Here is a 24,670-nt window from a genome sequence, read left to right on the forward strand (position 1 = left end):
AATGCAATCAGTAGGACACACTGCATATTACGAAGATCTTGAACTTTTTTTTTAAAGTAACTTATGACGGTCAAAAATATTATAGGCAGGATCATAAGTACTAATTACTGTACATGGTCTTGAAGCCACCCCCTTAATGTAGAGTGATCTTATTGAATGCTGGAATTCAGTATCGTAAAGAACTGACATAGAAAAACAAACCTCTTTGCTTGACCAGAGGCCCCAGTAGACGAGGGCCCTTTCTTCAAAGTATCCTTTTCTTTGTCTCCAGATTCTGCTTTCTTAGAACTTTCTCTGGCTTCCTTCTCGACAGGATCACCCTTCACGCAGTCTTCCTTCTTACCATCTTTATGGTTCGCATTCATCTCATAATCCTTGCTTTCCTTCTCCGGGCTCTGTGCAATGACGTCCTGCCCATCTTTTGGCTTACTTGCTTCAGAATCTGTAATTTTCACATTTTTACCTGTTTCTAGGAGGTCATCACCATCAAAATCCAGAGTGATGGCATCTTCAGCCTGGATTGTGACCGAGATGTTGTCATCCTCAGCTTCTTTCACAGTCGTATTAGCTTCCATCTCTTCATGAGCTGTGTGATCAGCCTCAGCTAGGTTCCCTTCTGAAGGAAGAGGTTTAGATACTTCTTGTGTACCATCACCAGAACCTGCTATATCTAAGAGGATTTAACAGGAATAAATATGGCAAAACAAGAAGTTTAAACAATTTCATATTCATAAGCTAGAATAGGACCTAGAAAATATAAAGCCAGTTATTAGCACTGATGGAAGGTTAGGAAGAAAAACACAAGGGTATTAACTAACATAAACAATCCTTTACCCAGGATCACTTATTCTTCATGGAAAAAATGATCTCTAAATACAAATACCAAACAACAAAAGTGAGGAAATGATTCCATCCTGAGGATACCAGCTCTTCATTTCTGGTTATAAGTTAATGGCATATGGAAGATTTTTTTCCTCCACGAGAGAGTGACAAATGTGCAGATTTGGTATTCAATGTTCAAATTATCTTGGGATTTAACCCTTGTGACCTTCAGAACTCCCATGGTGACGTCTTGAAAGGTCACAGTCTGAGGATACCAATCGGTCTTCAAAGTATTCAGGGCCTCATCTTTTTCGCTCTTCTTATTCAGTTCTTGTGTAGTCCAGAATCACATGGAAAACTGCTACAGGAGGCTCCAAAGATGGCCTGCTCCATAACGTTTAGGAAAGTGGTTATTTCCAGGCTTCATCCTGTCCAGTCAGTCCTGCAAGTACCATTTTCAAAGATGTCTTGCATTCCCCCAAAAGAGAAAGGCTTCGGGCATCTGAGATTTTCAGCTGGTTGCTTTACTTCATCATTTCTTCTAGGTTTTTTTATTCTGCCTTGCTTAGAACCCTGTTCCATGTCCTTTCTAGTCCAAAGTAGGAGGATCCTTTGACGTCTTTCCAAGAACTCTTCCATAAACCTCATACTGACCAAGTATTTTGCTACTGGTGTCCCTGCAATTGTATTGGATGAGATAGCTCTCCTAAACTACTGAAACTGTCAGAAGACTGTACGAAATTTCTCTAAGCAGCAAACAAAAAGTCGGTCTCCTGGTCACCCAACATTTTTAGGACTAGTTGTAAAATTAATTATCCATTACATACCAGGACTCCCAACAAGCACGTATGAGTTACTGCAGTGCCAGTCTCAAGAATGTAATCAACTTACCGTATGCTAGGAGTTACTTTTAAAAATAAAATTTAAATTGGGTTAAATAAAAAATGGCATTGTCCACTACAGTAACTGATATGTACCATTAAGTTAGAACATATCTTTAAAGTGTTAAAAAGAAAATTAAAACCAATTGAAAAATAAAATCAAGGTGCTAACTTAATTCACTAAATTGATAATTTGAAAATAAACTCATTTCAAAAATAAGATTTCAAATAAGGAATGTTTTATTTTCACATAATTTACTGTTTTTCTAAATGTCACCTATTTTTAAACTCTACTTAGCATCAAACATACCTTTCTCATTTTCTTCTTCCTCACCATCCTGAAATTCAAAGAATAATCAAATGTAAAATGAATTCACGTAAAACTGGATTTCAGTAATAGTACAAGATCTATCAAGTTTAATTGCTGAATGATTTAATAATATTAGAGACACCTATCACTAACAAATACAGGATATTCCAATCAGAACTGAACCAAAACACATTTACAGAAATGTAGCATATGTCTGTTATACATGATTTTACACAAGAAAACAGGCAAATCTGTCAATGATTATATCAACAATGAACTGGATTATTTAGTTTCACTACTCAAAACTAGTTTAAATAACCGGACTCTTACTCATATCAAAAAGCCACTAGGAATTCCCTGGTGGTCTAGTGGTTAGGACTCGGCGCTTTCACTGCTGGGCCTTGGGTCCGATCCTTGGTCTGGGAATTAAGATCCCGCAAGCCGTGAGGCGCAGGCCCCCCACCGCCCCAAAAAAAGAGGATGCAAAAAGACGCCAATAAAAAGCCTGCCCTGATTATTTTACATGACTCAGTTCAAAGGCACTCTTAGGACATACTATTCAAAATGTACCAGAAAATCTAACATGAAAACATATACTTTTCAAGGGATGGAATGCATATTAATAAACAAAATAAACAAAAAACACTCCCTTCTTAGGTATCTCAGAAGTAAGAATGACTACAAGAGTAGTTTCAAATTCTTCATTCCTTTTTAATCTGTTAAAATGGATTCATAAGCTGTCTCATATACAATGGTGGTCAGCCACTTTAAAAATGGTATTTGTGCTACAGGTAATCAAAACAAGTAACACAATTTTCTTAATGATTGGCTTTAATTTTAAAATATGTGATATTTCAATTTTAAAATTTGTGACATCACGTAATCTAAAATTAAGCATGTGCTGGCTTGAAAACAAGAATATCACAGAGGGGAAAATCTTTATTTACTCTACACCAAGCTAATACTACAAAAATAACTGAATCATAGCAAAATAGAAACAACATTTCCCAAAATTAAAGATCATAACAAATAAGCTAGTAATATGCATTATAATCTCAGTAATGGAAAAAAATTAAGGAATGTTTTAACTTATAACTTTTAAAATAAAAGCTGAGTAGAAGTAGATTGTTTTTAGTCAAGGTGGTGTGAAGCTACCGTACACGAAGCCTTAGAGGAGTGGTTCTCAAACTCTGAGTCTGTATCAGAATCCCCTGAGGGCTTGGGATTGAGATTGAGATTGCTGAGCACCAACCCTAGAGTTTCTGATTCAAGTCTGGAGCAGGGCCTGGGAATCTGCATCTCTAACGAGTCTCGGTGATGCTGCTGCTGGTCCAGGGGCTACACTTTAAGAACTGTGCCTTAGAGCGACAGCCTAGCAGGGAAATTAGACTGAAGGCAAAACTGAACTGTAAACAAAATTTTAAATGCCGCATTAATCTTATAACAATATTTTGGATTCATATAAAAGCATGCATTCCTTAAAAATGTCAAATATTTTACCATATGCTCAAAATTAACATTTGGGTAACAAACATATTTCTGAGAAGTCATTTTTAAAATAATTTTTCAATTTTAAGTTAACACAGAAGTGCCCCAATTAGGGAATGACCAATTGTACTGAAAACTAAAGTAACATGAAGGAAACTGAAAACACTGAAACAATTAAGCCATAAGCTTAGGAAGTAAAATAGTCCAAAACAAGTAGATTACTGACTGACAGCAATGTGACTCCTATTATTATAGAAGTCCATTATACTGTGCTCTAATAATCTCCTAATTGTTATACTGGAATTTAGTTTTAAACATTACATTTCTAATGTGCAACATCTGGAAAGGAAAGAAAAATGCTTTAACTTGGGTGGAGTGGTAGGCAGTGGCAGCAAAGAAAGGATGAGTTATGCTGGAATTACTGATAAGTCTTTTCCTCCCAAACTCTCTTTTAGTCATTTATCTCAGAGGGATAAATAAACTGGAATATCTTAACTTTTACTTAAAAGCAGAATAAAGTAACTTAAAGAATGTAACTTGCCTCTCCTTTATCTACCTGTGATACAACAGCACACCACTTCCAAGATATTCTTTTAGAGATGCAATATTGATATGTTCAAGAAAAAAAAATGGCCAAAGTATTTGCCTTTTTTTTTTTTCCATTTTAAAAAAAGTAAAATATTTAAAAATACTGTGATGTAAAAAACAAAATCTTTCTGCTGTACTTTCTGCCAATTAGAAATGTTATTTCTAGCTGCTAAAATAATTGGTAAGGTTTGCCTTACTTTGTTCAAGAGTTTTTAGGTATCTATCCTAATTACTCAACAGGTCTTCTGAAGGGTTTCACAACTTTAGTTTCTCAAAATAGTAGTAACACTAGCCTTATTACATATACTTAAATGTCCCTAGGAAAGGAGTCTGAGCCAACTTCCAGAAAACAAACTGATTACAATGGGGGTGAAGCACAAAAACAACTAGGGTTAGTAGAAAAGATGAGCCACATACCAGTGCATATTTGCGTTATTGTTCAGTATGTGCAGTAAACATAGCACTCACTACTAAGGTTAAACCATTCCTTACAATAAAGAAACAAACCAAGAAATACAAGAAAGACAGTGGAAAATTTTCCCTGTAAATGATATATAGGCACAGACATGACATGTACCTTATTGGAAAATAATTTTCCTCTGCTGAAAACAGTTGTTTTTTCAGAATAAGGAATATGGTAAATAAGTAACCACAATGAAAAGCATCCTTTTAAATTAACTACTTTTTGTGCTTATCTTGAAAAAATGTATTTCACATATGAAAATGAAAACAAATGTCTATAATGTTCATGTTGTTTATCTTTGTAATGGGATCTACAACCCTTAAGTCAAATGTGAAAATTAATACAGATAGCTTCTCTATTTTTATTTCATTCTAGGAGCAGCAATGACTCGTGAGAGATAAAGACAAGCCTAGGACTTGTTTTTCAGTTAACCAAGTGTTTACTATATACCCATTCTATTACCTTCCCCTAGGTTAATCTTGTGATACATGTACATATACGTGCTAAGTAAGAAGACCTCTTCTGGAAGGCCTCCTTTCCCCTGACTTGTATATAAACACTGTATTCAGTCTGACTAATTTACAATAAACCTTCAAAATAACCCTAAACCACTAACTACCTGCTATCTATCTGGCAATACGCTAAAGACTGTGGGAAATACAAAATACCTGGCACATAATAAGCACTTAACAAATATCTGTTGAATGAATTTACTGAATAAATGTAGTGTAAGACACTGCTGTTTTTAGGTGGAGGGACTGAACTAACTGCAGCACTGTGCAAGTACAATGGAATTCAGAAAACAACAATTACGAGCGTGGAGTCATTTAGTGAAAAGAATACCAGACTAGGCACCATGAGACGCAGGTATTTATTCTGTCTTTACCACTAGAACAGTTTTACTCTGTGGTAGTGTCATCTACCTAGGTGAATTTTACCTATAAAATAGAGATAACATATGACCTAAATAGGATATATACAATTAAATAAGATAAGGGGTGTAAAAATTTCTCTGTAAACAGTAAAGCACTACATGAGAGAGATATGAGAGAGAGCTTTATGGAGGAGACAGAGATAAGTCTGGCTTTGAGAGGTATATAGACTTTGTATGACAAAAAAAGGGAAGGCCCTTCAAGTTAATGAAACATTCATTAGGGGCAAAGGCAAATGGAAAAAGGAATATACATGATGCAATCATAGAAGACTGACAAGATTGACACTAGAGGAAATTTTTAAGAATTAAAGCATTACCAAATACAAACATTTTGGAGAAAATTTTCCAAACAATTCTCAAGTAACTGATACCTTCAAGCAAGTAGAACAGTACTACAAGTAACCACTAATTACACATGTACTATGTGCCAGGGTATATGATTGATCTTCACATCACTCTAGCAGGTAGGACTTACAATGTTCATTTTACAGACATAGAAATTGACTAAGAAAACATGCCCAAACTCACAATATTATAAGTAACTAACAGAATGCAAACCGAATTCTACCTGGTATGACAAACTGCTTAGAGGCTAACACCTGAAAGCTAAAGATTTAAGCTTCAAGTCAAAGCCTGAAGACTGGCTTTAAATAAATATATCCCTATACAAGTGCACTGCCTATTTACTTGTATTTTTAAAAACAAGTAATAAAAGGATAAATCCTGAATTTTAGAAAGTTCACCAATAAGGGGACGGGTGAAGGGGACTTTTTTGAATATATCCTGTCTCTTAGATTTGACTTTGGAACCATGTAAATATTTTAAATAATTATAAAATTAAATTTAAAATTGTAACTTTTTATTTTGAAATAATTATAGACTCACAAGAAGTTACAGATTAAAATTTTTTTAAAAACAATACTTAAACATTGAAAATAAAATGAAACAAGTCAACCTAAATATGTATTAGTTGGTGATCATACAGAAGACTAGTCTAAAACACAGTGATTTGTTTGTTCCTAAGGTACATCCTTAGGAGAGATACAACTGGGGGGAAAAACCTTAAATTATTTTCAGAAATCACACCGGTGGTGGTGTTGGTATTATCATTCTAGGACTATTGTATATACACTGTGAGATAAAGAAAATAATTAACTTAGAAGTATCCTTATGAACTCAAAATCTATTTTATCTTAGAAGTAAAAACCAACAAAAACAAGCAAACAAAAAACACATTCTCTAGCACTGTACATTGAAAAGGCCTAGAAAACATGAATAACCCAGTGGCAATGAATACCCCTACCATCGAGATTATTGTCTTGAAACACCATTTACCACTAAAAGGAAAAAATAGCTAATTACAGGTCTGGAGCAGGAAATGGAACATCTTTACCAGAAAGCACAGAAGCAAAGACTACTAGGATCATGTTGAAAGGACTCAAACGCCAGCCTGAAGAGGTTCTCACTGGCTACGGATGGGACAATTTGAGCATTAATAAGGATAATAACTACAATGGACTGAAATACATTAAAAATATTTAAGTCCATGAGTTCAAAATGAAACTATGGGAGAAAAAGGAAAAAAAACACAAAACCTCATTAGTCACTATTGGAGATGCTCATGAACCAGCTCATTATTTTGAAAATTGGTAAATAAAAGAAAAATAATCAAACATATATCCCGCCTTTCTTTGTAAATGGTACCACGGGGTAACCAAATAGCAGGTGAGGAGAAGTTTCTCTTTCCAAGGAACATTCCAGCTAACAAAGAAAAACATGACAGAATTAGAATATCACCACTGTGATCTCCCTAAACAATCAGTGCAGTGTGGATCATCAATGATTGGTACCATCACCAAGAAGATAGTCAAACATTATGTGTATCCAAATAGAAGAATACAACACTACCTGGGAATTAGTTGTATGTCTTGGGGGGATGGAGATGGGGGCGCAGGAATCAGGTAGTAAACCTCTGGATCCTATAACCAACTTACCAATTTACAGGAAATACAGTAAACAGAGGAACATGTTGAACAAAACCATAGGAATGTAATCAGCAAAATATAGACTTTGGAAGCTCTATGACTTGTCAAACTATGCTAGATGCTCTTTTTGTAAATATTTTTATTGAAACAGCCATCTCCATTCATTTACCTAATGTCTGTGGCTGCTTTCACACTACAATGGCAGAGTTGGGTAGTTGTGACAGACCATATGGCCCACAATGGCTAATGGCCTTTTCTACCTGGCCTTTTAAGAAAAACTTTGCCAACTCTTGTTCTATAGGATAAACAACTCAATTTCTTTAACAAATAAGATAGTAGGGGAAAAAAGATGGAGAGAAAACCTATAGATTAAAAGAGGCCTAAAAGACATTTCAATCAATCACAATGTCTCAATCTTATTTGTATCTGGATTCAAATAAAACCTGTTTTTAAAAAAATTTTGGACAACTGAGTATTTGAAGATATTAAAAATCGTGTTTTAGGAGTAATAATGTAAAAAATAAAAGAGTTCTGAAATTTTTAAATTTTTACATACTGAAATTTTTAAAGTGAAATACAATGTCTGGAATTTGTTTCAAAATAATGCAGAAAAGGGGAAGTGAACAGAGGTATAGATGAAATAATACTGCCCATGAATTGATAACAGCAGAAGCTGTGTGATGGGTACACTCTATGCAGTATTCCTTAACACACGTAGTAAGACAATACATTCATTAGTCATGTTTAGAAGCATCAGATCATGATGGAACTCAGATACATTCATATATATTTCTAGATATTCCACTATACATCATTTGGGAAGAGGAAAAAGGTCATTTTACTTAAAACTTCTCTGAAGATGTATCCTCCCTTTTGATATGATAAGGCAAAACTTGCCCCTTGATGAGAAGTATATGTGTTATTTCATTCTCTGGATGGAATGGGAGCAAGGCGAAATCTAGCCCATAAACATTTGCAAAAATTAGAAAGAGGCACTCATTCCTTAAGATACTTCTATCTGTTAAATTTCTACAATAAATGTATAATCTATTATGAGAATGGGGACCCTCAGTGTGATGCTTTCACACACTCACAACCTGTGCAACTGTAAGAGAGGCCCTTGATGAAAATTTAAAAACTCGTTGCCAAAGAATATGAAGAGTTCAACTTTACCTTTTTGCAAATTAGTAATCTAGAGAAGGTATTCCTCCAATTTGGGAGTTGATCTTCCTCATCTACTTTTCATCATTCAGAAATGAATGTACCTGAGGATAGTATGGGGGACAAGTCTACAGACTTTCAGAGTCCTAATATTTCCTTCCTGAATATTCCAAATTACCAAAAACATTTCTCCCAGAAATGCAATTTCTCCCCCATTGTAATAAACACAGAGAGCCAATATATAGCCTCACCAGCATTTCAAAGGCAAGAGAGCTGCAGGAAAGAAGGCATGACCAGAGGCAATCAGCTAAGCAGTCTATGAATATACACCCCATTATATACTCTTCCAGTAAATATTAGAGTGAGGAAATAACACAGCTGGATCACTATTTTTTCTAAATCTAGTCAACAGAGGGAATCCTTATCTCTATTTGAAAGTATACTATTTAAAGAGGGTACATGAACAAGGTATTCTTGAGTACAGATATGAGAAAAAGACAAAGGATAATTTTTTGGTAGAGAAATTGAGCTATAAATGTGTTTACAGCATCTGTACGTCATACTTTAAAATGTACACTATGCGTATCACCTATACCAAAAACAAAATCTAATACAGAATAGAAGAGTTGTCATTTTCTATACACACATACACATACATACATACATACCCCAAGTAAATTAATTGAACAGAGATTTTTATCATTTTTATACTATGCCCATCCTAGGAGTGTTAAATTAACAAAATTTTAAAGCCTTGAAAAGGATATTAGTACTTTTAAATGATTTATTTTATATCAAAGTGACCAAAAAAAATCAAGGAGTGTGAAGGCTTCCCAAAAGACTGGTAACTAGAGTCATGTTTTATACAAAGGATAGACTGTTTTTATTTTTATTTTGAAAATGGTAGGAACCTTGTTGTAATAACTTCCAATTACCTCTATGGCAACAGAAATTTCAGCTGCCACTTTAAAGTATTTTGTATATACCACATAAGTAACTCAGTATTAAATTTAAGGCAATTTTATGAATTAAAGAATTATGAAGTCAAAATAAGATTCCTTTTCCAAGCCCTTCCACCCACAATATCAAATTCATAGGACTAAATGTAAACTTACTTGGGCTGTTAGAAAGGTATCATCTTCACCTTCTTGAGCTTCAATTTCCTAAGTAAAAGGGTATACAATAGCTTTGCTTTACAAAATATCTGGGTAACATGAGAATGCTTTTATGCTACACCCGATTATCACTTGCCTCGTGTTCTGTGCAGGGTCTATGGATACCATGGGTCCTAAGTCAATGCTTAATAATTCAGGCTGTATTTTTTATGCCAACAGAAACGCTTAGTCACATTGATAAAAGAATTTGAAAAATGTCCTTCATGAGCCCTTCATTTATTAGGCTAGGTAGAACGAAGTGTTCTAGGCATGAATACTGACCCCCTAATCCCTTGATTTTCTTAAGATGTACTAACATACTTCAAAGCAGGACAAATGATCTATTTCATTCAAAGAAAAGATTTAAAAATTATATGCTTTTAAGTTAAACCTTCATAAGTAATTTCCCCACCATTGATAATAACCAAATAAATGCAAATTAGTCTTTTATATGTACTAAAGTAGTAAAAACAAAACAAACCAAAACTACCACCTTATAATGTTAGCAAGGTCAGAGTTAGATTGGTACACTCATTCACAGCAGGGTAGTAAACAACTTAAAACTTAAATATCCCAAATTAAAGGAGTAGCTATTAGACACATAGAAAACAGTCTAATAAATTGTGGTGTAACACAAGAATTATGAAGTCATTATGATATGTTATGTGAAAATATTATATAGGATAGCAACTTATGGCATGATAACTACTAGGTAAAAATATATACATATGTGGAAGATAATAAGCAAAAATAAAAGGGTCATCTTAGATGGTAGGAGTCTGGGTGATTTATAAATAACTTTAAAAATATATTTTTTGAAAGTTCTGTGACTTTCACATTGAACTAGAAAAATATTTTTTATTATTTAGTACTTAATTTAACTGTGTCACGTTTTAAAAAAAACTGGCTAAAGACCTGACTTTCGATGTCCTCTTTTTCTATATCTTCTATTGCTTCTGCCTCTATTAATTCATGAGCTCTCTTGTTCTCTTCTGCAGAAAGTAACTCCTTTGAATGCACATTTTCGTCTTCATTTTCACCAGATTCTTCAGAGTCCTTTAGTTCGTCATTTCCATCTTGTTCGTGTGCCTCTTGATGCTCCAATTCACAGTCCTTTTAATGGTAAGAAAATTTGGTACAACTCGAGGCAAAGTACTATAGGCTATCCACCAAACCTTTTTGGTAATTTACATCTCTAAATGTTTTCACTTTTATCATATTTTGACATTATTCCCAAAGTCAAAGTTCAATCATTTTATAGGACACACTAACTGTGTCTTTAAAAATAGAGGGGGTCTACTACCAACGTCATTAAACTATGCATCAGAGTTCCCAAATCTCTTACACTGAAATACATACACCACTAACTGGATTGCTCTCAAGTTCCAGTTGTTTAATATTTACCAAATCACATACTTGTACGAGCTGTCCTTTAAGACATGGCTTCAAAGAAATGACTTCTTTTCTCCACATGTCACAGTTTGATTTAACTTCAAAGACCACGGAAATCTTACATATGATAATATAAAGCTTATTTCTAATTAATAATAAGGAATCCCAACTGTTACACCAATGTCTGTTCTTAGAAAATATGCAAATAATTAATCTAAATGTATTAGCTTTGAAATCTACCACTATGCCACAAAGCCGATTAAGCAGGGGAACATAGGTTGGGATTGCCTCTGTGAAAGAATATCTGTTTGCCCTTCAAAGTTTAAGGATACAAGGGTACCTCAGTAGAAACAAAGAAAAGCAGCAATCTGCCTAGTTCCCTCTTTGATTAACTGCAGAGAAAGGGCTGAAAGCAATGAACATTCCTTCCTCCTTTCCTATTCTCATGGTACATCTAGCAGATTTAACAAAAAGTTTCTGGGTTAAAAGGGGAAAAGTGCAGGGGTATAACTATTAATCATTCATAGCTGAACTGCAATGAGTGAATTGAAATTTCTGGTGGGCACCGAGAAGAAATACGATTGTTTTGGAATATGGAGTGCTTGGGGAGCAGGGCGTCTCTGGGACAGAGGTTTAACCAACTTCACTACCTATGGGTGGAGGAACGTAGGGGATTGAGAATGGAGTAGGTGGTTGGTTATATGATGGTAGAAGAATAGGTACAAAACAAAAGAAAATCACAAGGGAAGTCACTGAGGGAACTTCATCTACTCTGAAGTGCCAACTTTGACCATTCTCCTCACCAATAAGTAGAAGTAATTCCTATAGTATTCACATATCTAAGCAATAGGTGATATCTACCCACCACTACTGTATAAATTCCAAAATTACCAACTCTGAGAAACAGGGAAAGCATATTCACTTAATTTCTATCAAATTCATCACATACGCGGATACTTCCAAAGGGAAAAAGAAATATAAAGAGAGTGAAGATATATTTAAATAGGATTTTTTTTAAAGCTCTTTTGTTCTTCTAGACATTATGAGACCAGGTTCATTTAATAATTACACAAAGGCATCCTTTGCAGTACATATAAGAGACAGCAATATTACATCTTGTAATGTTTCAAACAACTGAAATATTTTTATGAATTGAAGAGCTGAAAGGAAGTTAGAAATGTGAAAACTAAAAGGGTTTTTACTAAGTCACAATGCTTTTCCAGGTTATGGATAATTTTGGCTTAATCATGCACTCACTAGTGAAGATAACTAGAGAAGAGCAAAGGAACAAACCTAATGGAAGATATACCACAAGTATAAAAGAATACAAAGACTGAAGAGTTCTTAAATGCTCAAACGAAAGCTGGTTACAGACATGCAATCATCAATTTTAATGGATCCCTGAGCAAACATTTCCTAAACTATCTGACTGCAGGGCTAACTCCTCAACCAAACATCTCTTTCTCTCTGTGCCTGCCCTCAAAGTGTAAGATACAAAGCGTTGAGACGCACGGTGCTGTGTGGCTTGTGTGTGTATAACGTAGGCAGGGTAGAGAGCTAGACCACAGGAGAGATGGGTGGGTGAACTGACATGAGCTGGTTTCATGGTGGAGCACACAGACATCCCAAGATGTTATGGCAATATGGCCTAACTGTACACAGAAAACGGAAATACATGGGGTGTAAATGTACCTAATTTAAGAGGAACTATGCTCATTAAAAAATTCCTACAAATGCCACACTACCTAAGATCTAATGATCAGTAAATAGCGGATCACACTTCATTAAAATGAAAACAAGCAAAAAAAAATCTAACTACGATTAAAAATAACAGAATGTAGAACTGCCACAACCTCAATTAAAATTAAAATACTTCATATTTCTGGTTGGTCAGTTTTAAAATACATTCTTTTTTAGCCAATAAAGACCTGGCTTATCTTTAAAGGGCAAAACAAATTTCTTAATCTGATCTTCACCAAGTAGCAACACATCAGCAACTTTCTCCATTTTAGGGACTACATTATTCTAAGTTCTGTTTGTTATACACGAAAGCTAATGCGATGGACAGTACCTTGTCCAGGAACTAAGACAACAATTGTCCTGTAGCTGTTCCTCTGGCCCCTATGTCTCAGATTTCTACTTAAAGGCTCAGACAAACATTTTTTGCTTTGTCTCATTTAACTAAAGATAATGTTATTTATTATATTTCTCAACTATGAGAATTAATAAGATTGACAATATTATATATAAGTCTAAGACAATATTGATATAAGTCTCTATCATTATTTTACCTACATATTTCAGTGTCTATTGTTCAAGTAAAATGCATGAATTCATCATGCAAAATGCTAGGCTCAAAATAAACATCTTAACCTGTGTAATTAACACTTTACCTTGACAAAAGCATCATCTTCCACAGAAGCATCTCCACTCAACTCATCTGCTTCCTGTTTTTTACCTGCGAAAGAAGGAAAATGGGCTAACAACCAATATTTTATTACTTTAAAAGCAAAAAACATTCAGAGAAGTTTACCCCGAGGTACCACTCTCCACTCCCAAATCATCGGACAAAGCTAATGCCAACTGCTTATAAACCACCTGGCCACAGCTGTCCCAAACAAAAAAAAGCTTTATTAACAATGTCATGCTGTTTCATTTCACTAAAATAAACTGTACAATTAATCCTACATATGAATCCATCATCTTAACTGACTTGACATATGAGATACATTTTTTACACCACTCAAATTCTCTACCTCCAATTCTCCCAGAAGTAGCAGCACCTTTCAACAGTTCTCTACTATTTGTATACATGACCAGACATCTGATAGCTAAATTCAAGACTCATATCCCCCATAAAGCCATCCCTAAGTTCTCCTTGTCAACAAGCTTTCTCTAAAATAAAATTCTCACACTTGACACCTCACAATCCATCAGCTGATTATATATTGCCTTGTACTCTCAAGCACATCTTGCTTCACCATTTAAAAAAATACCTTAAGTACAGTGACTGCTTTTATGCTTATTTTGTGTTTCTCCAAAGGCCTAAATATAAATAGCGCTGGGCGCTTAACACAATGACTGATTTAACTGATTTAAGGCAAGTAGAAATTACTTCAGACCAAAAACTGTTAAGAGCTTCTAGATAGACTACAGGCCTCCCTGACGCAGCCCTCATCTTCAAACCTTTGCAAACTGGTGGTTGGAATTTTAAAAATGTTTTCCACATCAGAAAAAAAAAGTTTTCCACAGAGCCAAAGCTAAAAGTTTGTGTTTTCAAGCTAGTCCACAAAAATCTACTAATTAAATAACCCATAATGTATCAGAAATGCTGTAAAAAAAAAAAAAAAAAAATTCACAGCTGCTAAAATTTTACTATTAAATTTTTATTTATTTTGAGATGTTAATGAATGTTCTTTCCTGAGGCTAACTAATCAACCTTTCCTTTGCGTAAAACAGGAGTTGCCATGTCTCAAGCTTCCATGACCCCCAGAGTAGAGGGTTTCGCTGTGAGGTAACTGTAAAAAAAAGTGAGGATGCCTCCCTTTCCCATGTCTCCTCACCAGCTCCTATCTTCCATCTACTCCCAATCTGAAATCCTTTCCATGAATGAGAGATAAAAAGTGAAACAAGATACTGGTCCTTTCCAAATATGTGAAAAGATTAAGAGTAAAGAGTTTTCTTTTATCCACTGAGGGCTTGTGTGAATCAAAAGAGAAACAAAATGTGGAGCTTAGTGGCATTTGTATTTTAGAGAAAATACAAATTAGAAGTTACTGTAAGGGCAACAAGAGAGCTGTTCCTTCCTTACAAAACAAAACAGTATCAGGTGAGAAAGAGCTCACTAAATTGTTTTATCACGTTTAGAGAAAGTTCCATAATATAAAAACTTTAAAGATGCTACCTTTGAGAAGAAACAAGCTTTTTAAAACTATAGGATTGGGACTTCCTAGTGGTCCAGTGGTAAAGAATCTGCCTTCTAATGCAGGGGACGAGGGTTCGACCCCTGGTCGGGGAAGTAAGACCCCACACGCCACGGGGCAACTAAGCCCACATGCCACAACTACTGAGTTGGCGCACCTCAACTAGAGCCCACGTGTCACAAACTACACAGCCCATGCACCACAACTACAGACCCCATGGCCCTGAAGCCCGCGCACCACAACGAAGAGCCCGCAGGGCTCAACGAAGATCCTGCGTGCCGCGACTAAGACCCAACGCAGCCAAAAATAAATTAAATAAATAAAATAAAACTATAGGAATCCACCCCCCAACACATACACCACCAAATAACCTACAGAGTATCGAGCTTTTGGGTGAACTCCTTCAGATCATTTGCAAATACCATTTACTCTTTACAAATATAAAATGCTTTACAATTTGCAAAGCGCTTTATTTTTTTAAATTTATTTTATTATATTTTATTTTTGGCTGCATTGGGTCTTGTTGCTGTGCGCGGGCTTTCTCTAGTTGTGGCGAGCGGGGGCTACTCTTAGTTGCAGCGCGCGGGCTTCTCACTGCAGTGGCTTCTCTTGTTGCGGAGCACGGGCTCTAGGCGTGCAGGCTTCAGTAGTTGTGGCTCACATGCTCTAGAGCACAGGCTCAGTAGCTGTGGCACACGGGCTTAGCTGCTCCGCAGTATGGGGGAATCTTCCCAGACCAGGGTTCAAACGCGTGCCCCCTGCATTGGCAGGCGGATTCTTAACCACTGCGCCACCAGGAAGTGCTGCAAAGCACTTAAAAAAAAAGGTCAACTGATTTTTCCTATCACCCCATGGTACATAGGGCTGGTAATCACGATTTTACAAAAGAGAAAATGAACCCGAGGTTACACAGCTTGCCCAAAGCTAGTAAATGGCATTGTCAGAACTGGAAGCCAAGGCTTCTCATTTCCAGTCTTAAATTCTTTCCACTTCATCTTACTATGACCTACTTAAAAGACATTATTCTAGTAAGCAGTGGTTAATGAACTCAATTTAAAGATACCATCTTTGAAATGGCAGCCCTCAGCATAATGACAAGCTACATATACTATGCACACTCCATGGTGAGTTTCACTTGCCTTAGTTTACTTAAACGAAAACCAAATTACACTACATCAACCAAAACAACAACAGCAGTCACTACCACTGCTTAAGCAGCTTCCACAGTGCAGACACTAGGATAAATGCTTCATATGTATTAATGCATTTATTTTATCCTCTTAACTAGCCCCATTTTACAAAATAGGAAACTAATGCTGAAAAGTTAATCAGATGACAAAGTTAGTAAGGGTAGTGCTTCAGTTTAATCCCAGGCCTATTCCCACTCCTCAAAAACCACAAAACCATTGATGTTCAAGTAGCTACAATGTGCCAGTCGTTAAAAATGTTATCTCTTTTAGCATGAACACAGGCTCCACAAGCCACATCCATAAAATTTTAAAATGTGAGCGTCACAGAGATTACGTAACTTGCCCCATGACAAACAGGCAACAAGAGGCAGAGGTACACAAAAAGCTCCAAGTTTGCTATCCCTTATTGTTTTTAACAGCTGTATCACATGAAAACACTGGACACAATGTGTCATAAGCTTGTAAACATAAAAACCACAAGGATGAGATTTTCAAACATACAGTGATGAAACTTTAATAATAACCTGATAGGTACATAATATTTAAGAAAACTGACATTTCACACACTAGTTTTTGACTCCTCTCATGATCTGTAACTCTGCACTTGTTTACACATGATGAATTAGAAACTATACTGTAATTTCTTCCTTTATGAAAAAAAGTATCACCCCTCCACCATACAAAAATAATTCACATCTTAAAAAGCTATGATGTTCATCATCCAGCCCAGAACCTAGTACAATGCTATATAATAAGTAGATACTCAAGCATTATATATATCCTGACTGATAATGGTGTAGGTTCTAGGCTGCATGCTGGCAGTAAACAAGGTCTGGATTTCTATTCAGAATTTCTATCAGCCCTCACTGGGACAAAGGTAAGACGTGACACGCCAGTCAAAGTAGCATCATGTGCAACCCCATCCTGTCAGTAAGGACTGTAAACTCCAACTTTAACGAGGTTACAAAGTACATCTACAGATTCCTAACTTTTATGATGTCACAGATAAGAAATAACTTAAAAGCAAAATCAAATCCCACTTAATTCAACAAGAACCACCAGCTTAGGCCCATTTTTGTACAGTCAGTAATCGTTTATACCCCATATCCCATTTAAGGCTGTGCTATGAAAGCTCCTACAACAAACTAATAAATGAATCTTTTGTCCTTCAGGGAATCTGGCATATACCACAGAAATGGGAACTGGTCCAAAAGCAAAGTAGCACCACCAGGATGAAGAAGCTAACTGAAAGTGCAGTGTAGTCGGAAGCCTAACTTTAATGCTTTGAGGAACAAAACTAGAAAATAAATTGAGTAGTAAAGATAGTTTGAATAGCAAAATTAAAAAATGGAAGCAAAATTACTTACCACATCTCAAACTATCATAGTAGTAACATAGTTATTTTGAAATTTCACTGCATGATTTTAGAGTCAAAAGTAAAATGGTAAAGTAAAAATGTATACACCAAAGGAAGATGACACTAGAACACCTCCTTAATTATGCAACATTGTTTGTATGGGTCCACAAATCCTTAGTGAAACCGCTGGGACCAGACATGTTTCAGAACTGTCAGATTTTAAGAGAGTACAATAGTGTATATACCATTTGTAAATTTAAACCTCCCAGTGGCTTCTGGAACAGTTTCTCTCAATCAATCACAGAAACATTTGTGCAATGAAATATACGAATATTAACATCAATTAGGATAAATCAAGACTATAAGTAGCCTCACTTTTGCCACCAAACTTAAGAAAAAACTTCATTTTCAGAATGTTTGTATTTCAGAATTAACAATAAAGAATTCTGGATGGCAATTTGGTTTTCTCCTTCAAAGGCAAACTGGTCCTTACAAGGTTTGGTAATTTTCCTTTTCAAGTTCAGAAATACCTCCAGAAACAAAACGAAACAAAAAATCCACTTAACAAGTAGATTTTAAAGTAATTTTGCCAAAAAAATTTTGTGGCTGAGTAATTTTTCCCCTAAACGTTTACAGAAGCTATGAAACGTAGAAAATGTTCAGTCATAAAATTTCTGTTGGATAAGATGGGGGAAGACTCAGAGACCAGGCCAAACTGAACAACACTGATGTTTCCAGCAACAACCTCTCCTCAACTGTATGAAATCTTAAAATAATCATGTACTATGCCTTGTGTTAACCATTTGCATATGTGTTTTAGTCTCTCTTCTATTAAAGTGGTATTTCACTAATGAAATCAGTTTTCTAAAAGGCTTTGCACACTGTCTTAAACATAGCAGTCATCCAATAGGTCATTTTATTATTTTTTAAAAATCTACCATAAAGATAATTCATACTCATTATAATAAAATAAATCTGGAAAACACCAAACGTACATTTTTTAAAATCTCTTAACTTTGTCATCTAAAGACAACCAAACTGAACATCCACACACACTTGCGAGCGTCTGCACAAGATTTTAAAAGGCAGCAAGAATGTAACTGAGTTCTTAACGGATGACTTTTCTATCCTATCAATAAAAAGAAAATAGCACTGCTTAACTCAGCATTGCTGTGAGCATCAAATAAAGCAATGTGAAAGTTTTTTGAAAACTGTAAGAGAGAACTAATTGCAAACTGACAGGCGGAAAGAGATGAATGAAAATGATGCTAAGTTTCAAGCTGTAATCTAGAGCAGCCAGTGGTTCTTAACCCAAGCTGCATGAGAATCACCTGGGGAACTTTTAGAAAATACTGATTCCTGGGCCCCCAACAGAGTAACCAAAACCAACTCTCTGGGGGGCAGGAGCCTGGTATCTGTATTTTTAAAAACTCAAATGAGGGGCTTCCCTGGTGGCGCAGTGGTTGAGAGTCTGCCTGCTAATGCAGGGGACACGGGTTCGAGCCCTGGTCTGGGAAGATCCCACATGCCGCGGAGCGACTAGGCCCGTGAGCCACAACTACTGAGCCTGCGTGTCTGGAGCCTGTGCTCCGCAACAAGAGAGGCCGCGATAGCAAGAGGCCTGCGCACCGCGATGAAGAGTGGCCCCCACTTGCCGCAACTAGAGAAAGCCCTCGCACAGAAACGAAGACCCAACACAGCCAAATAAATAAATAAATAAATAAATAATTAATTAAAAAAAAAAAAACTCAAACGACTCTAATGTAGAGCAGACTGAGCATAACTAAAGAAGTTGGAGTGAGAAGAACATACAAGGTTACTGTTTTCAGATTCTCCAGACTAGAAAAAATTTAAATTCTACCTACCTTCAACAAAACACCTTGAGTAGGTATGAACCGGTATTAATTCTCGATAAGGTAAAAAAAAAAAAAAAAATCCTTAAACATAAACCTCCTATGAGTACATGCACATGTACATATATACCTTAGATCATGTTATCTGTGATAAAATCCGAGTGGTGGAATTACGGGCAATTTTCACTTTTTTGTACTTTTCTGGATTATCTAATTTTTAAAATGAAAACATTTCACTTTTATAATCTGGAAAACAATTCTGTAAAGCCATAATACAAACTATTCCAGGTTACCAGAACTGCCACATAAGGCTAACTCGGGCTGTGGAGTTTATGGTGTGAATGGTTAACTCCCGGAATTGCACCACACCGAGGCCCTTTTATTGTAATGTGTGAGAACTATCTTATAGGTGATTAAATACATCAGTAAACTTCAGCCTTAAACCCTAAGCCATTGTTCAGTCTCTTCATTAAAGTCATCTCTGATGCCACCAACTGATAATAATGATTGCTTTTTCCTCTAATTCCTGGACAATTCTCACTTTATTTTACATGAGTTCATGAAAGAGAAGAAAAAGTGTGAAGTCTTCTGTCCTTAATTCAAAATGCCTAGGAGATGAATGACATGGGAGAAAGACACTGTCATAAAGTACTAGAAAATTTTATCTATCTCCCCACCAGGATCCTTGACACACACCATATTTGACACAATAAAATAGCTGAAAAAAGTACAAAAGTGCTTTGATGATAAACATAATCCACCATATACAACTGCATAAGTCAATTGCAGGCTTTAATGGCTGAGGTAAAAGGGCCTGATTTTGTGAAATGAAAATGACATACACAACTTCTGAGGTTGGACAATATTCCAGCAAAAGTTATGAGGCTTTCCAACACAGCAACAACTTGGTGAGTGATAAAAAGGCGAGTGCCATGATTCACGTACTCTAAAAGTAAGTACATTTCACAATCAAGTGTTTAAGGAGAAGCCACTAGTGCTGTTGAGTAAAGCACCTTAAAAAGAAAAACTGTTTGGAAAATAGTAAAGACTATTAATCTCTGATAGACTGCTGCCTACAAAAAAATATGCAATTAAAATAACCACCAAAAGAAATATTTTTAAAAGCAGTTGTTAAGAAAGTCATCATATGGCCCTCAGTATTCATTCAACAAACCTGTTATGTGCCAAGCAATATGCAGGCATTACAGAGACTAATGTAAATAAAAGACTATGTCCTCACCCCCACAAAGCTTCTAGCCCAGTGGGTACCCAAAAAAGATTTATGACAATTTTGTCCCCAAAATGCTTCTCAATGCCACAGTTCTGATTAAAGTTTCCTTAACATCCAAACACACAACAGTTTAAAAAAAAAAGCAAGCATTACAGTGCACTATGATACTAAATTACATGAAATTCATTTTATGTGGTTGATTACTATATTCTTATTTGGCATACAAATTTTAGAAAGCTTTACACAGTAAACATGTAATTAATTATACTGAGTGTAGTACTTTCCACACATAATCAGGCATTATGTTTGGATAAATCTGTAACCCAAAAATATACTTGTTTCTACAGTGCAAACAAAACAGATTTTATATAGCAGTTTGAATCTTTTTTAAACCTGCAAGTATTGTTAAGTGAGTTTCAATTCGGTAAGTACTGATCACATATACTTCTGAATATTGCACTGATTAACTACTTAAAGTAACTTTTGCTGAAGTTTAGAGGTGACTCGAAAGGCTGAATATCCAAAAGAATGATATGCTGTTTACAGGTGAACCAAAAGAAAGTTTACATCTATAATTTCTAAAAGAAACTAATGAGGAGTTAGCTCTACCTGTTTAACCGCTTTCTTAACACACACCCAAATAATGACAGTAACTCTCACTGGTGAAGCGCTCTTCTAGGTTACTTATTAAAAATTTCATAGCAAAGAGAATGTGAAAAGACTCAGAAGTGAGAACCAATCTAAGCTTAAAACTTCACCCCACTAACTCTATGCAAATAGATTTTACAAATATGTTAACCATAAATATTAGGACCCGCTATAACGTTATCAACATTTGTTACAAGTTTGTGAGTTTGTGCTTGTAATAACAGCATTTTAAAAAATATTCTACAATATATTTAAGAATGCAGACTCCTTTTCCTCTAATCTGTCAAAACATAATCATTTTAACACAAAAAAATTGTTTGAGAAATAGTGACCCTGCACTTATAAGAGAACAAACTTAATATTTCACCTAAGTAACTTTTCAAGACCCATGAAGCTTCTCTTGCCTTATCATTCAACATCATTTAATTTTATTGCTACATTAAGCCACATCATCATAAGAATTATTTATTTTGCCTAACAAGCTGTTAAACGTGGGGTCTTGCTGTTGTCTACCTGACTGCCTCTAAGTAATCCCTTTCTTTATTCTTATCCTTTTTCTAGTATTCCCAGCTAAAGATATCCATGCTGACTGAGGACCTAGGAGTTTTCCTGTTCCTTCCTTATACATCTATTTTAGCTAAAAAAAGAATTTTTCTTCTGGCTCCTAGCTACATATAATTATTAAATTTCAGAATTAAGAGACCCTTACAGATGGTCTAGTAAATTTTCCAATTTTACAAAAAGGAAGTATACCCATTGAAGGAAAAGTAGTATGACCAAGATGCAATTACTTTCAAGATAGATACTGTCAAGTGAAATAAGATGTGACAAAAAGAACATCATATTACAATACTATTTAATTTCTTGAATCCTTAGTTTTAAAAATCTGTTAATTATTATTTTTAAAAGTTTCCTTATTCAAATTTGATGTCTAAAAATTATTTTTAAACTTAATTTAAAATTTAAAATAATCTTACTTATAAGCATCTTAACTGTAAATTAATTCAAACTAGGTTCTTAGTTTGGGATTTACATTATGTTCTTTCTCATTCACAGGATTTTCAGAACAATGATAAATGGAACTCAAGGAGACAAGAGCTATTTATCACATATGTCCCAGAATGAGTCTCATGAAGTACTCAGTTGTAGTGTGCTGCAGACAGGCAATTAATGTTACGACTCCTGACTAAATACTACAAGATACCTTAACATCAGAGTTATGGAAAAATTCAATTTCAAGTATCCTTATAATCCATATAAGAGGAAAAAATTAACATACTTATTATATATATATACACACACATACATACATACATACACATATACATATGTATACTGAAAAACTTCTTAAAATGGTATATTGCTGAATTTATTGCTAAAGGTAGGATGAGTGAAGTTCCTAATGACTGAAAAAGAAAGGGATACACAGAGAAATCAAAAATTGGTGAGAATGAATAAATCAAATGAGATTTACTTTACATGCTAAAATCAGTAATCAGCTTAAATAATCTGGGACTATGATTAATACATAACAACTATCAAACTACCATAATATGCTAAATAAATGACATGAATCAAAATCATTATAAGAAATCACAATAAGAAACATGGTTAATTCCTGATGTACTTATTTCTGAATTTTTTACGCTTCCTCATTTTGAAATTGCCTCTGGGTTTGTCAGCAGAGGCTTCTCAACACAAGCTTCTCTAACACAGGGAAATGTATCCCTCAAAGTGATACACTGAGTTAAGAATTACATTAAAAGCCACAGATCTTCAAGATAACTTTGTTACTCCTCTAAACACCATTTCTATCTCTGCCATTCCCATCCCATCCAGAAAATGCTTCTTTGCCCTTTTCAATTTCCTTTGGCACAAATAGGGCACTCTTGCAAACCTACAAAAACTCTCAGTGAGACGGCATCAAGATGTGCCTGGTCCCAATACTCATGCAGATTGCTTAAGATCAAACTTGACTATTTCCTTCTTTTCAAGGTTAATCCATTCAACCATTTTACTCTAGTTCAATCAATCTGGTCTACAGCAGAGAGTAGCATTTAGGATCACTTAAAGCAGTAAAGAGTGTTAGGTTTTTAAAATGCAGCTGCATGGAACTTGTATGTAGGTACCAGGATCCAGATACCCACATCATGCCCACCCTCTGACACTGTCCTTATCAGGAGAGAAATCCGTAATTATTCAAGTAAGTATTTCACTTACCAGAACCTTTTAAATATATCTAAGTCCCATTTATATTGTTAAAATGTTCATTTAAAACCACCTTTACCTATTCATTAAATCACCATACCGTAGAAATATATTCTGGCCTACTTTAAAAGTTACAAAATCAAAATCATTAACATATCCCTATAACTTAAAACTTTTTATTTTTAAGCTAATTAGTCATGGATTTTTTCCCCCTACCTTGTTAGTATGATTGGTAAGGTCTTTTTGAATTTCACTGAAAATTAGAATGTTTAATGGCATAAATGCAAATTAAGTTCACCAAGTCAAACAAAATACTAAACACAAAGGTTATAAAATTTTAATATACTAGAGAAAACAGCAAGGAGCCAAGGTGAAAGATTTGGTAGGAATTCCATCAATACTCTGCCAATTGTGGGGCAAGGTAGCCACGTATTAAACCGTATTTTATTCTTTAGGTCTTCACACTATGAAGGAAGAAATATTATGAAACTTGACTTTGTAATTTTTTCAGGAGCAAGAAAGAACTGGTCTCACTTTCAGGTCAGCTTCAGCCAAATCTTAAGGGCTACTAGTCACCCAAAGCCTGGCAACAGTAACTTTTCTTCCTTGACCCAACAAGGCAGAGTGCCAGAGGGAAATAGCAAAGAGTAGCACTATATAAACAGGGCAAGTGGCACAAGAGCAGAGGCAAGTTATATAACCAAAATATATTTTAAAATATGTTTATAACTCGTAACAACCTTTGCCTTTGGTTGGTTTCTTGTTTGGAGTATCAGTTGAAACAGTTAATTCAATATTATCTGGATCGCCTCCTTCCTCTTCAATAGCCTACATTAGAAAGAGAAGTTAATATGCTACACAGTCTATCTAAACTTATTTTAAAAAACGAAATGAAAAAAAAAAAATTAGCAAACCTCAAGCCTCAAGACATTAGAATTGCCAGTCATTTCATAAACCAACTTCACAAAGGAGCAATTAAACTACACGAGAGAAACTTTCAGGAGGAAATATCATTAGGTATCAAAATCACATGAAGTTTTACATATTACCCAGTCGAGAAAACTAACTGACTCATATTATCA

General features: G+C 35.2%; 1 protein-coding gene and 1 long non-coding RNA gene across 10 annotated transcripts in view; one reads left to right on the forward strand and one right to left on the reverse strand.

Annotated features, from left to right (window-relative positions):
- Positions 1-24,670, reverse strand: part of SLTM (SAFB like transcription modulator) — a 44,831-nt gene that overhangs the window by 19,163 nt on the left and 998 nt on the right. The window contains exons 2-7 of one of the 9 annotated variants that reach the window (XM_082388030.1): positions 24,329-24,416; positions 13,572-13,636; positions 10,702-10,899; positions 9,748-9,795; positions 2,014-2,041; positions 202-616 (exon numbers count right to left, since the gene is read on the reverse strand). In XM_082388030.1, the coding sequence (XP_082244156.1) occupies positions 202-616; positions 2,014-2,041; positions 9,748-9,795; positions 10,702-10,899; positions 13,572-13,636; positions 24,329-24,416 (842 nt within the window). Of the gene's footprint in view, positions 1-201; positions 671-2,013; positions 2,042-9,747; positions 9,796-10,701; positions 10,900-13,571; positions 13,637-24,328; positions 24,417-24,670 lie in introns of all 9 variants that reach the window. The other 8 variants (XM_082388029.1, XM_082388032.1, XM_082388034.1 and 5 more) reach the window with 8 other exon arrangements.
- Positions 13,646-24,670, forward strand: part of LOC309626871 — a 186,394-nt gene continuing 175,369 nt past the window's right edge. Inside the window, exon 1 of the long non-coding RNA XR_014243462.1 lies at positions 13,646-22,268. This is a non-coding gene — a long non-coding RNA (uncharacterized lncRNA). The remainder of the gene's footprint in view (positions 22,269-24,670) is intronic.

The sequence above is a fragment of the Balaenoptera borealis genome (assembly GCF_965194805.1).
Source record: "Balaenoptera borealis genome assembly, chromosome: 3".
Classification (NCBI taxonomy): Eukaryota; Metazoa; Chordata; class Mammalia; order Artiodactyla; family Balaenopteridae; genus Balaenoptera; species Balaenoptera borealis.